We start from the raw sequence: 14,664 nt of genomic DNA, 5'->3' as shown, positions 1-14,664 counted from the left end.
CCAGAGCATAAACCCTACCTCTGCTTTCCTGGCCTTTGTTTGGGCATCCTCTTCTCCTGTTCCACCAACCCGATATCTTACTGGCTGAAAAACATGGAACACTCCCAAGACATTCGAGCAACTTGAAGGGGTTCCCGGCACATGTTTCACTCCCCTGCCCAACCCATATTCCCTCTGAATAGGAAGAACGTTGGGTAGGAATGGCCTGCTCACAGGTCCTCAAATGGCCAGTCTCCTAAATGTGTAAGCCAGTTGAGGCATTGCGAGCTAGACTGAATGCTTTTGGCAATCATCCTTGATCGTTAGTTAAGACAGAGGGCTACTACTTTAAATGCAGTACACTAATATAGGTATCATTTTACCAGGGTGAACATTAGCTACTCGCCAGGAAACTTGCCCTGTCGAACCACACCATTTCTTACTTGCCAAGAGCCAATTGCTAGTGACCAGTAACAATTTTCAGCTCTGCTTTTACTTTCTAGCAACCCTTATATAAATGTAACATGTCCATGTATCATTGTTAATTAGAGCTGTACTCTTAAAACATGTTCTACAAACTCTGCGTAGTGCTACAATGCGTCTTTCACAACACAGGTATCAGAATTGCTCGTTGAGAGCTTTTTGCAATTGCATTTTTATGGCTTGCACCCCCAGTGATCCCTCAATATTATGGTCCTGAATTGTGAGCCAATGGTCTGCCTCCGTTTCTGCACACAATTCACTCACACCCTCCATCAAGTTTTCATACTCTGCATCTAAGCCTCTATGCCCTCCTTTCTGTTCAATCTGCTCACTTTCAGCTGCTTCCTGATTCTCCTTTGCAACTGCAGTCTGAGATGCGGCCCGGGGGCATTGTGGCGCCGTTACTTGTAGGAAGCTTTTTTACAGTGGGGTCAGAGTTCCAGCATTTGACAGTATAGATATACATAATATGCATTGAGAGTCAAAGTACAGTAGACCATTTGCGGTGGTGGAGGATTCGCAGTATCCCTGGGGGGTGAGGGGAGGGAGTAGTTGCATCAGCTAATAGAGTTGATCAAGCGAACAGTGATTTTCATAGCCTTGCGGAAGGCAATGAGTGATGGTTCGGCCTGCAGGGTGGTGGGCAGAGCTGGAGACTCCATTTCTCCCCTTGCTATCGTTGCCATTGTGTATTACCTGCTCAGTGATAGGTCACAAGGATGTGTTAGGTTGCACTCGGCCCCGCGTGGGGCTGGCTCCTGCTTGCGGTTTTGTCCTCGGGCCAACTGGTTGCCTGCAGCCTTTGTATTTGTGCATAAGTGCACCCAGCTCTGGTGGGGCTGGATCGGTCCTGCGCAAATCTCCGTTCTGATTTACTATTTCAATCTCCTGCTTCATCTTCCACCTACCCCTCCCACCTGACCCCCCCTAAATCTTCCCTATCCTCCCCAGGCTCTGGAAGAGAGGGCTATTAATTAAAGGGGTGGGATTCTTTAGTATATTAGGCAAAAGGAAGACCAACATGGGGTGAAGGGTTATTTCCGAGGAAAACACAGTAAGACACCACCCCAGAAGGAAGCAGACTGGACCCTGGGATTAGCTAGGACCAAACCAAGATTTTGCTCAAAGGTGCTTCAGGTATTAGTACCCCAGCTGGTTTAGTACTAGGTTTGGTATGTGTGCCCCCAATCCTTATGAGGCCGGTCTTACTGAAGAACTCCCTGGCTAGAGGGAATTGTGCAGAGCAGGGGATGGAGGCGGTGGGAGTGCGGGGGGGCATGTCAGTGCCTGCAGCTATGTATAATATGTAAAAGCATGGAGGTACCTGTAGCCATCATACTACAGTATGTGCTCATCTGCTGTGTTGGGGAGGGGTTAGTGGAAGGGAGTTCATGTTTGCCAAATGAGATAAGGTGGAGCAAAAGGGATTATACAATTACTGCACCCTGTTTACTGCTATTCCCCAAAATGCTGAATTTCTTTTTTATTTCGACCCCCCTTTTCACTATATATATATATATATATAAAATTAGGGAAGATGGGTGCAGTATATAATGGATGAAGGAAGGGTTGTGGGGGGGGTCTCACCCCGCATATATATGGGGTGAAATGGGGGTCGAAATCAAAATAAAGTCTGCATTTTCGGGGGTTGCAGTAATCACAGTCCAGGAATATGAATCCACCCTACGCAGACAGAGCTGGGAATCGTGTCTGTAACAATTGACTCTTATGAGAACATGTATAAACAGGAATGCCACTAAATACAGCTACCCGCCTACACACATGCTAGTTGTGACTAGTTGCACCAAGTGTTAACAAATCATGTTGGTCTATAGATCCAAACAGGAAAAAGGATAGAGATAAACATATTTTAATTAGTACATAAGAAAACTCGACATGTTAAACAACAATGCATTTCGTTTACACAAAACATAAAAACATATTTTGAGAATCAGCGTTTTTCTTAACCGGGAAGACAACAACTGCAAACATCATTTTTAAACAGTGTTGTGGGGTTAGTACAAGTGTGATATTGACAATTAATATATCCTCAATTGTTGTTATTATTTGTCCTTGACTCTGTCGACACAGAGAAATGTGTTTCTGGGTACCAGCGGATGTTATTGGAAAGAAACACTCTAGCTGACGTTAGATTGTTATGAGACGTGTGCTGAACCCGTCTTCAGGACAATACAGTGTGAGGCCACAGGATAAGTCTCAGGGGCACAGTGATTATGCTAAAAACCAAAACACAAAAAAGCGTGTTAATGGCACCTTAAAAGCTGGGTGAAAATCTCTATAGGTGTGCATGTGCAACTATTAGCACTAACCTTGCAATTGCTTTGTAGCTGTGTGTGGCATCGGATTTGGTGACCATGTAGACCGAATTCGATAGTGGTAACTGAGAACTCACAGTTAGGATGACTAAAATGAAGAAATAGATTTTAGCTGTTAGTTGAACAACATTTTTTATATTTTATTTATTGAATTATGTGCGAAACTGACAAATCCGCTCTTTTCAAGATTTGTGTGTATGATCTTGATGCATTCTAACTGGGGGATGCTGGTATATAGCGATTCTACATCCAGGGTGACCAAGATGTTGTTGGGGGAGGTCACAAGGTTGTTGACAATTTTTATCATATGATTGGTGTCTTGAACATATGACTTCATTTTGAGCACAAAGGGTTTAAGGAAAGAATCTGTGTAAATGGACAATGGTTCTAACAAGGAATCAATGGCAGCCACGATGGGGCGACTTGGTGGATCAAGGGCGTTTTTATGGATTTTGAAGTCATATGTTCAAGACATCAATCATACGATAAAAATTGTCAACAACCTTGTGACCTCCCCCAACGACATCTTGGTCACCCTGGATGTAGAATCGCTATATACCAGCATCCCCCAGTTAGAATGCATCAAGATCATACACACATCTTGAAAAAAGAGCGGATTTGTCAGTTCCATCTGACTTTATATGTGAATGCATAAAGATAGCTTTGTTTAACAACTTTTTCATGGTAGACAATACATTTTTCCAACAGCTACATGGAACAAGTATGGGGGCCACGCGATCTGGCCAACCTATTCATGGATAATTTAGAACAAAAATCAGTCTATCATGCCAACAACCCCTTTAAAACAGAAATAATCACGTGGCATCGCTATATAGATGTGTTTCTACTTTGGCACGGGGATGCAACATCTCTGACTAACTTTCTAGAATGGTTAAACCAACAAGATCCATGTATAAATTTCACCATGAATCACAATCATCAGAAAATGGCGTTCTTAGATCTAGAAATCTATAAAACAACCTTGGGTACCTTGAACACCACTTTATACAAGAAGCCTACAGATAAAAACACTTTGCTGTAGTTTCCACCCGCAATCATTGCGGGAAAATGTCCCTTTTGGCCAATTCCTATGAATTAGGCGCAACTGCTCGACTAAAGAAGACTTTGACAGCCACAGTCAAAATCTGTCTCTTAGACTAAAAGAATGAGGATACCCTCCACACATCATTAGACAATCTATGAAAAGGGCACGGAACACCGATAGATCTCGTTGTTTAGAAAAACAAGATAGGGCAAAAGAGGACAAGATCACTTGCGTGTCCACTTTTTCGCCAATTAGCAACGATTTGCGCCGTTGCATCCTGAAAAATTGGTCTCTAATACAAACGGAGGATTTCTTTGTACAGAAACCACGTTTTGCCTTCAAACGTATGCCCAATTTACGTGACAAACTAGTACACACATACAAGGTTCCAAAGACACCTCTGATTCCATCTCAAACAACATTATGGCATTTACCACCAGTAACTGGGCATTTTAAATGTGGCAACTGCTCGGTATGTGAATTAACTGACAACCTAAAATCTGTCAATCTAAATGATTTAACCTGGTATCTCAAGAAGTTCACGAATTGCAACACACCGTGGGCCATTTATGCCATCACGTGCCCCTGTGGGCTTATATACATTGGTAAAACAAAGAGACCTATAAAACAAAGGATCTGCGAACATCGTTCATGTGTAAAAAACGCAGTGCCTGAAAAACCATTAGTGGCTCATTTTGTCAAAGCCAAACATACTGTCAAAGACATCCAGTGGGTCATACTTCAAACAGTACCACCACACCCCCGCGGGGGAGATGGAGACCAAAAATTGAGACAGCTTGAGCAAAAATTGATTTACAAATTGAACACAGTCCAAGCTGGCTTAAACATCGGGATAGAATGGAGTCTGTTTCTTCACAAATGATCCATCTCTTTTGTCTGGTTACAGGTGCCACCCACACTAGTTGCCCTTAACCACACATGTGATCAATTATTTTGTGGCAGCGTGACAATTTCAACATTCACTACATTGTCCAGTTCGCTAAAAATAAATTATGCAGTCCACTCCCGCAGAGGGTTTCACGTGCATGACAATTAATTCCAATTGTATTGGAACTACTTCAGTTCCTTGCGCCGCGGCTACTATCAAGAATCACAACGATTTCTCTTCACCCACAGAAATCCATCTGTGGTTGTCAGCAACATTGTGATAAACAATATAATGTATCTTTCACCGAAATCTACTACACCTCGTAGTATTGTTAACGGCCATTTTTCCATCCAAGATGGCGTCTAACGCGATCCATTCTGGTAGCACACTTACGGTCTAGGTTTCAAGCATTCAAACATGGCCTTACCCGACCCGCATCTCCCAGTGTTTCATTCAGCGCTCGGCACTGTGACGGTCTGCAATCCTCCGGCATTGAATTCCGGTTTCCTAATAGGTAAGAGGACAGAATATTTGCGCTTTCACCAGGCCTCAAACAGCGCTTCAAGTCATTTACCGGCTTTTTCTACTTCTCTTTAAAGAAACAGCCACACGGCGTACTCCGTATTAGCTGCACCATTCCGGCTAACATCGTGTCGATTGACACCAACGATCAGGCACACTCCCGCCTGGGCATGAAGGTAATAATCGTTACCAGCACGTTTGTAAAACTCTGCACGTCAATGTGTAGGCCCTTTTAATTCCCTAACCGTAGGACTATCACCAAAATAAACGGATAGCCTTCGAAGAATCAAAACTCAATGCCCTAAACTGCTCACTTAGGGATTTTGCAGTTTTTCGCACATAATTCAATAAATAAAATATATAAAATGTTCAAGTAACAGCTAAAATCTATTTCTTCATTTTAGTCATCCTAACTGTGAGTTCTCAGTTACTACTATCGAATTCGGTCTACATGGTCACCAAATCCGATGCCACACACAGCTACAAAGCAATTGCAAGGTTAGTGCTAATAGTTGCACATGCACACCTATAGAGATTTTCACCCAGCTTTTAAGGTGCCATTAACACGCTTTTTTGTGTTTTGGTTTTTAGCATAATCACTGTGCCCCTGAGACTTATCCTGTGGCCTCACACTGTATTGTCCTGAAGACGGGTTCAGCACACGTCTCATAACAATCTAACGTCAGCTAGAGTGTTTCTTTCCAATAACATCCGCTGGTACCCAGAAACACATTTCTCTGTGTCGACAGAGTCAAGGACAAATAATAACAACAATTGAGGATATATGAATTGTCAATATCACACTTGTACTAACACCACAACACTGTTTAAAAATGATGTTTGCAGTTGTTGTCTTCCCGGGTAGGAAAAACGCTGATTCTCAAAATATGTTTCTATGTTTTGTGTAAACGAAATGCATTGTTGTTTTTTAACATGTCGAGTTTTCTTATGTACTCATTAAAATATGTTTATCTCTATCCTTTTTCCTGTTTGGATCTATAGACCAACATGATTTGTTAACACTTGGTGCAACTAGTCACACCTAGCATGTGTGTAGGCGGGTAGCTGTATTTAGTGGCATTCCTGTTTATACACGTTTGCATTTTGTCCTCAGCCACACAGCCCCCTAAAAAAGAGGTCTTTTCTAGCTCGAAACGCTTGATTTACCTCTTATGAGAACAGTAATCAACCTGTAGTAGGACACTGGATACAGCTTGGGCCAGGGTTTCGGTGCTGCAAACGAGAGTGAACGCGTTGGTGGCCCTGGGAGAGCAGAGGGACAGGGCGACCCTTGGCAATCATGACTCCCCCAATGGAAGATCTAACACGCAGGAAGGGTATAACCCCCTAATCTTTTAGCTCCTTTGGTGCCATTAATTCAACGCCATCTAAGTATTTTCCCTGCTGGGAAAAGTCAGCAGGAGAGGAAAGATGCAGCCAGGGAGGCAGTATAGACTAGGGCAGGCGACGGCGGAGGCAGGTCCTGGAGGGCTTGAGAGATGCCCAAGTAAGGACAGAGGGGATGGCCGGTAAGAGGCTAGATCTACATCCTGCCGTGGCACACATGTACATTGTTATCCTCGGAGGAGTACCCCCAGTTCTGCCACAGGCCAGGAAGACACTAGGGTTCTGATTTAACAAAGCCACCCACATGCTCCATGCAAGAGTTTGTGGAGTGTTGCGTCTCTAAAACTTCCTAAAACAGGTGCAGCATCCTGCCGTCCAAGGGAGCCGATACCTATAGATATTACCTGCTATCCCGTGGGGCTAGGATCACTACATATTCAAATGAATGAGCACCAGCGTCTTTCTCTTTGGCATAGCATATAGCATTTACTACCAACAACCCAACCCTGCAATGTACGTACGGATGCATCTATGTTCAATCTATGTGATAGGACCTAATGCACAGAGGAGAGGAGGCAGGAAAGGCCTAGAACAATCAATACCACGCTTTAGATGAGCTGGGTTCTCAAATTCACTGATGCGCACTGTATGATCATCCGCAGGGGACTAGAAATCCAACCTCGATTTGCATGGAAAATAAACCACTTTATTTGCATTTGTCACAACAATATCCCTCAAGAATTCTCACTAGCTGCATGATTTTCACCTCAAAACAAACTCCACTATAACCAAAACTCAGATCCCCACATTATATGAGTCACAAATCTATCCCATCTCAAAATACTTGCCCTCTCCAATAGCCACACCTTAAAGGAAACCTCATTTACTGGCTGCTGGTGCTTACTTCCCAAGTATTCTAACATACCTCCAGCCGTGCTTTGAACATCCTTGGCCGCTCTCTTCTCGTCTGGTTACCTGGCCCAGGCACTGGGCACCATCTACCGGGCTCTGTGCGCACCCTCACTTGCACTCGGGTCTCAGTTGGCAGTGCACCTCTCTCCTCCCCGGCTCCCCTCTTCTTCAGGCCATTTCTGCTTGTAAGTGGGGTTGCAGAAGGAGATTAATTTAACATACCAGAGGACTTTGGCAGGGAACGGTGTGGGGAGGCTTAGCAACAGACGAGGGAGACGGGACTGTGGGTGCTACCAGGGAACCCTTGAGGCGAGCAAAGACTGTACCTGCTACTGAGCTGCTCCCGCTGTAGGTCTTTGGGCAGCGGTAGGTTGCAGGCTGCCTGGAACCATGTACATCTCCCCTAACTCGTGTAATGTTCAGGGATTGCTGCAAGATGTGCTGCACGTGGTGCCACGTGTGAGTGCCCATTTATAGGGCAATAGCTTGTGTACATCGAAAGCGTGTGGACGTTTGCAGCAAGACATACATTTCTATTTAAAATAATGGCAGTAAAGTGGGTTAGGTCCGGGACTGCGCCTGATTTGTCCAGAACACTGACTATGACCCCTGTTTATATTAACATTTGTCAGCACCATGTTACACCCCTTCCTCGCATATCTAAAGTTTAATTATCTTTGTTTTTTGTCAAAGTTTTTCTTTTTATGTAATACTCCCATACTTGGAAACAAAGAAAACATTTTAAGTATCCTGAATTGAAAATGTACCCATTGGATCAATATTCCATTATCTATATAAAAATCGGGCCAGTTAAACTTAGAAAAGAAAAGGACGTGCACACAAAGATAACTTTCATTCCTGTGCAGCGTAAAGCCGTTCCTTTCTGTAGAAGCAGCTTTTGACCTCTGCTCTATGTAGGCGTAGAACGAGTAAGCACACACAGTATCGCTCACCGCGAGGTGCCAATGGAAGCGGTTCGCTTGTTGTCTGGAAAGCTTTTTTGACTGACGCTGTCTTGACACTCGGCCTGCGACACTGAAGCTGGCTCTGGCTTCGCGCTGCATTATAGGTTTGCACTGTTAAACACGAGAGATGCCATGTTACAAATGACCGATTGCAGCAGGGTTCTGTAGCGTCCCTGCAGAGTTCTATTAACGTGCTGCTTTGTTTAGTGCCTGTACTAGTTGACGTTATTCCGTAGTTACACTGCGCCCATCACCACCGCAGTGGTCTTGCGCGGTCTAACCGTGCAGGAGATTATGTGGGTTCAGTTTTTTTGGTAGTTTTGTTCTTGCCAGTACAGTACCAGTATGTCTTGCAGACATGTGGGTGCCTTGCAGTTTGGTGAGGTACCTGCTTTTGTCTTCCAGTGAACATTTTCAAGCGTGTCTGCCTGAAATTTTCAAAGCAATAGTATATGATTTTATATAGTGAAGGTAAGAGATGGTTGGGAAAAGGGTTGCATAAGCAGGCTTCACTCTGCTTAAAAGTTCCAGGTGTATGTGAACTTTACTATATAGATACCTGTTGTAAACTGATTTTGTTCATGTACTTCTGTTTGTGGGTAGAGGTAATGAATGGTACAACACCTGTTCTAGAATGTAAAATACATTGTACCAGAAAAACAATGTCCTTCTCAATTGTACAATCTGAGGGGATTGTGTGGTTTTGGAATGAGTCAGTGTAGATGGTTGGACTGGAGAAATGAAATGTCACTGTCCGGTGCCCATATGAGCGATCTCAATTCAACGCCAAGGTCTTGTATCCGTTTTGTGAGTTGGTACAATGTGATCTAATGAATATCATTGGTTATTGGGTTATGTTCAAAATGGTTATCTAACAGTAACAGCCTTTCTGGTAGTTCTGTAAAATATCATTCCCAGATAGAAAGCTTTCTACATGTTTGCAACTCAGCAATGCAGAATATCTCTTGCGTGATTTAGACATGCAGTGGTCAGACATTTCCCTCCATGGGAAGATTGTTCCAATTCTTTGGAAGAACCTGTAGAAATGCTCTTACTCCACACATTTCGTACAATCATTGACGTTTCTGTGGTTGTCTCTCCCAACACAGTTTCTACAAGACCACAAAGTGCATCTGTTTAAGGTTGGCAAGGCTGTTTTACCATGTTGCAACATCTGAACGTCTTTTCCTTTCTTTGCAGGACCTTGTTCCCATGAAGAATGTTCTCAGTAAAGAACAATCCATGTTGTGTTGAAGATCGGGTGTCTACAAGATGATTCCGACTCGTGGGGAAACTAGTCTAAACAAAGGAATTCATTAGTTGCTACTGGCAGAACCAGGCATTTGGTTAAAAAATGTTAAAAAGTCAACAATATCTCACTGCTCAAAAGGTTCCCAGGAACAGACCTTACATCTGCAATGCTTGCTTCAAACAGTTTGAAACCCCTTCAAAATTATCAAGACATTATCTCATCCACACGGGCCAGAAGCCGTACCAGTGCCACACATGTCCCAAAACATTTAGACAGCTTGTGCACTTGGAGAGACACCAGCAGACCCACTCAATGCCATTTCAGTGTGGAACTTGTCACCGAAGCTTCAAGAGTTTTGTGACATTTCTGAAACACCAGCAACTCCACAGTGAAGGCTTTCAGGCCACCACAACAAATCCATCTTTGTTATCCCATCCGGTGAGACCGGCCAATGGGCCAGTTCACTGCCCAGTCTGTGAAAAGTCCTTCTCGACAGAGGAACGATGGGTGCTGCACCATTGCACCCCTTCCTCGGGTCCCCCTCCAAGCCAGGGTAGGACATCACGGTCTCTAACATGCGACTTTTGCCTCAAACCGTTCCCGTCCCGCTCCAAGCTCGAGCGTCACATACTCATTCACACGGGTCAGAGACCTTTTGCCTGCCATCTGTGCGGTAAGACCTTCCGTCAGAAAACTCACTTGAAGATTCACCAGATCACTCACATGGAGGACAAGCCTTTTGAGTGTGGATTCTGCCACAAGAGGTTCAAGGTCCAGAGCAAACTGTTTAAACATAGACAGGTCCATGTGCGGAAGGCGCTGTTACCAAAGCTGGCTGGCAGAGGGTGGGTTGGCAGGGCTACAGCACCATCTGTTCACATTATTGTTGATGATGAAGATGATGATGCCTTCAAGGAGACGGACAGTTGGAAGCCTCGCAACCAGGATGTTGCAGAGGTCTCCTCTGTCTATGTGATTCCGTTTCAGTGTCCGCTGTGTGAGCAGAGCTTCGAAACTGAGCATATCCTGAAGAGCCACACCTGCTTCATCGCAGAAGATGGGAAGGTACTAAACCCTGGTAAAATGAAGCTGACCCGCAGGTCGAGAAGCACAAGGGGGATGCTGTCCATGCAACTTAGACCAGTTGGGGACAGGCCGCTGATTACCAGAAAAAAGCGACACTCTCCTTTTCTGGGGCAGCTGGATGAGCGAAGTGGGATAGATCATGGCCCAGTGACCAGAAGGCCGACTAGTGCCAGCAAGCTGGTAGCCCGCAAGGTGATGGGCATGAAAAGGAAAATATTCAAGCGCGAGATGGGGCAAAGACAGTGGCCAAAGCCATTTGGTCTGTCGAAACGGGTGCACAACCACAAAGTTTCACCTGAAATTAGCAGTGGGTTGCCCATTGCAACCTTATCAGACGAACACATTTCTGCCACAGGAGGTGAAGCCATTTATGTCTCTTCAGGTGAGGAATGTGATGGGTCTGAGATACCGGAAAAGGGCGTCCATGTTCCTCTTCGGCATAGACGGAGTCTGCAAAAAGTCCTGAGTAAGTGTGACCTGTGTGAAAAGATTTTCCCGTCTTTATCCAAACTTCGAAGACATTACCTTACTCACACAGGGCAGAGGCCCTTTGAATGTACCATGTGCGAGAAGACCTTTCGCCAGTCTGCTCACCTCAAAAGGCATCAGGTGACTCACAGGCGAAAAGGGCCTCGTCGAAAAGCCCGTGCTCAAAGAGAACGGGCAGATCCAGTAGAGGTCAGATCTACTTGTGTTGATGTGTCTTCTGCAAGGCCTTGTCCAGACTTTGATGAGTACGACCTGACCACTGAACAGATTGCCGAAATCAAGGTGGACGCAGAACCAGAATCCACTCTGGACGTAAATGCCAATGGTGTTCAGGCTTTTCAGCAGAACGGCAGCTTCTTTGCAAAGGTGGAGGGCCAAGCCGATAGCCCTTGGTATGACCCCCTTGAGAGCCCAGAGAGGAAGCCTGCAACAAAGAGGAGCCACCAGTGCGGCGTTTGCTTTAAGGTGTTTGAGACTCCGTCCAAACTACAGCGCCACCAGCTGGTGCATGCTGGCCAGAAGCCTTTTCAATGTTCCACATGTGACAAGACTTTCAGCCAGTTGCCTCACCTTAAAAGACACCTAGTCACCCATTCAAAGGTGCAACTCTAATTTCTTGAATAGCCAACTAATGAAATCTGGGAATGCCAAGACTGAGTGGATTGCAGCAAAATGAGAGTGAATGCAATACATATTGGGGTTTGTTTCTATTCCTGATGGTTTTTTAGTGTGCCTAGCTGCAGGAGGATCTGATTTGTATGACTGGTGTAAAGGCAAGCATCGCTCGTGCCATAAAAGCCTGACCCCGTCTACTAGCCCATCAACGTCTTCTCTGAAGAGCCAAGGTAGTTTGAGTGCTTTCCCACTGCCGTGGCGCCATGTATCAGTCCTAGTGGCTAATGTTAATACTGCCATCATACCCCTCCGCACATTGTACTACAATGTGATCCCAAAGTCTTGGACCGGCACTTTTTTTCCTGCACTCAATCGGTCATTTTTCGTAGCGCAACTCCGAGTACGATAAACAAGCACTTTAGCTTCAAGCGACACCAGCAGTTGATACCCTTTTGTGTTAGCGGTTGTTGTAGCTGTCGTGGTGTAATATGCAGTTTTATTATGAAAAGGGTTGTATGACTTTCCCTCAGATTTATTTTTCTAATGTATTGGATGCTTGCGGCAACTACTGGCCCATTTCTTTTGAAGGCCACTGTTTTAACTTTTTAGCACTATTATTAGGGTTAGATTTGACTTGCGTTGTCCGCCTCTTGATGGTTGTGTCTCGAGCTGTTTCATTTGGCACCGAGGTGTCGATGGCAATCTCCTGGTGACACGGTGCCTCAAAGGTAAATGGAATGACTCGAAGACCCAACAAAAGACACAATATCCTGCTTACATTTACATATGCATGTTTAAGTCCCTCTTCATCCATGCTGATGTTCACGATTGAAGGACCTGAGAGATGGATCTGCTTTTAACAGATGTCTGACAAACATGTTATGGAATACAGCGGTTGCCAAAGGGAAATTCAGTAAATCCATGTCTGACTACCTGTATGCATGTGCAAATGGGTCTTATCAATAGCAGATGTTTTAAATGCCCGGGTCTGCTACAAGGAATACAGCTAAACCATGTTGTGTTCATTTTGCTGATCTGCACTTAAGTCCGCAAGTCACGGTTTTCCATTCCATCATGTGAAGAACACCTTACTGGACACATAGGAAAGTGATCGTGCTGCACAAACCAGCGATAATGGATGTATGGAATTGGCAGGGCACACTTCTTCACCCACTTGCCAATGTCAGCAAACTTTGGAAGAGCAATTCTGGAATATATATTTTTTGATACATTTTTCTCAATTGTGCCCCTTAACAGAGGCGATTGTACAACAGAAAAGGGCAAGACGTAATTGACCTCCTCCCCCCCCTTTTAGTTGGAAAGGAAACCTGCATATGTGTGGGGGTTGTGACTGCAAAAACTGTCCAGAATGTGTTGTAACCAGGCTTGCTGCTTTCAAATGAACCTGGGTTGGTTGTTGATCTGCAAACTAACCTAATTAATATATATATTCATTTGGTCCGTTTCTATCAGAATCCAAACTATTTCTTTTGTAAGCCTAGACCTGTTTATTTACCATTTAGATGTGTATGGTTTGGTCTAGAATTCATGAATTGAGATCCAGTCTAACTGAAATGATGACAAAATGACCATTCAGTTCAGAGGACGCTGAATTAATGGGGAAATAAGCAAAGACCTCAATAACGTTACCCAAAACAAATGTTGTCTTCCTATACGTTTTGACAGATGCAGTTGCTCCCTTACAGGTTTGTATTTATTTGAACAAGAGGGTGATTTACCAGGAACGTTGTACAAAAAGACCAGAGCTCTCCCCTGGCCTTTGATCAGAGCAATCCCGTGTTGTGCGCTTTACAAAGGGTGAAGTGGGAGCTGGAAGGGTTGAATGTCCTTAGATGGAAGGAGAGACACATTTGCAAACCTTAAAAGGGGACATCACAAGGCAACGTCAACTATGTACATTCAGTAAAGGCACAGATAATATGCACAGGCTACAGTTGGGTATCTTAGCATTTAGCACATGCGTACACTTCAGAAGGGGTGGTTAAGCAGGACAGTGTTTTGAGGGCAGTTTTGAACACAGGGAGATAAATTGTGCTTTTTTGTCTGTTTCGGGAGGAAGTTCCACTAGTGGGGCATAAGGAGGGCGAAGGATTGCGTGGCAGTGCATGGAGGGTGAGGAACAGTTAGATTATGTTGGGCTTGAGTTCACAGGATTAGAGAAGTAGAGCGAGATGCGCGTGCCAGGTTAGGGATGTGGATGCAGTCTCTGGATGGGCTTGAAAACCAGGAGAAGGAATTATTGGAAGTGTGAGCTGTGTTGAGTGGACAGAAAGCCTAAGTGGAGTTGGTGGGCAGATGAAACAGAGGAGGGTTACAGGTCATTTGGTCAAAAAAAAGGTCGACAGGACAAATGGTCGACGCAATTTGGTGGAAAGACAAATGGTCGAATTTTTTTTTTAATTCTTTTCACGGGGGTCCCCCCCAACCCCCTTTTTTTGCAAATTTTTTTTCCTAAACGAAAACCTGAAAAATATATATAAAAATTAAAAAAAAAATCGACCAAATTGCGTCGACCATTTGTCTGTCAACCAATTGTCTGTCGACCAAATGACTGGACAGCGCAGAGGAGCATGGGAGGCGGTAGACGGTGCAAGTCGAGAAATTTAGATTTGTATTGAGGGGGGGGGGGAGTAGAAAGGAGGAGGCTAGAACAGTAGTTGCAGGGCTGATGACCACCATGGAGGGTGAGGTGAGGATGCATATCGATTGTAAACGGTTTAGCT

The 14,664-nt window shown here is 44.5% G+C and overlaps 1 protein-coding gene across 1 annotated transcript in view; it reads left to right on the top strand.

Annotated features, from left to right (window-relative positions):
• The window catches only part of ZNF770 (zinc finger protein 770), an 86,211-nt gene extending 72,826 nt beyond the window's left edge, over window positions 1-13,385 (top strand). The window contains exon 2 of the mRNA XM_069638527.1: window positions 9,679-13,385. Within this exon, the coding sequence (XP_069494628.1) occupies window positions 9,833-11,917 (2,085 nt within the window). The 5' untranslated portion in view covers window positions 9,679-9,832 and the 3' untranslated portion in view covers window positions 11,918-13,385. The remainder of the gene's footprint in view (window positions 1-9,678) is intronic.
• Window positions 13,386-14,664: the final 1,279 nt, after the last annotated feature.

This window comes from Ambystoma mexicanum, chromosome 14 (genome assembly GCF_040938575.1).
Source record: "Ambystoma mexicanum isolate Mex_15411 chromosome 14, UKY_AmexF1_1, whole genome shotgun sequence".
NCBI lineage: Eukaryota > Metazoa > Chordata > Amphibia > Caudata > Ambystomatidae > Ambystoma > Ambystoma mexicanum.
Note: the sequence above shows the minus strand (reverse complement) of the source record. Positions and strands in the feature narration are given on the sequence as shown.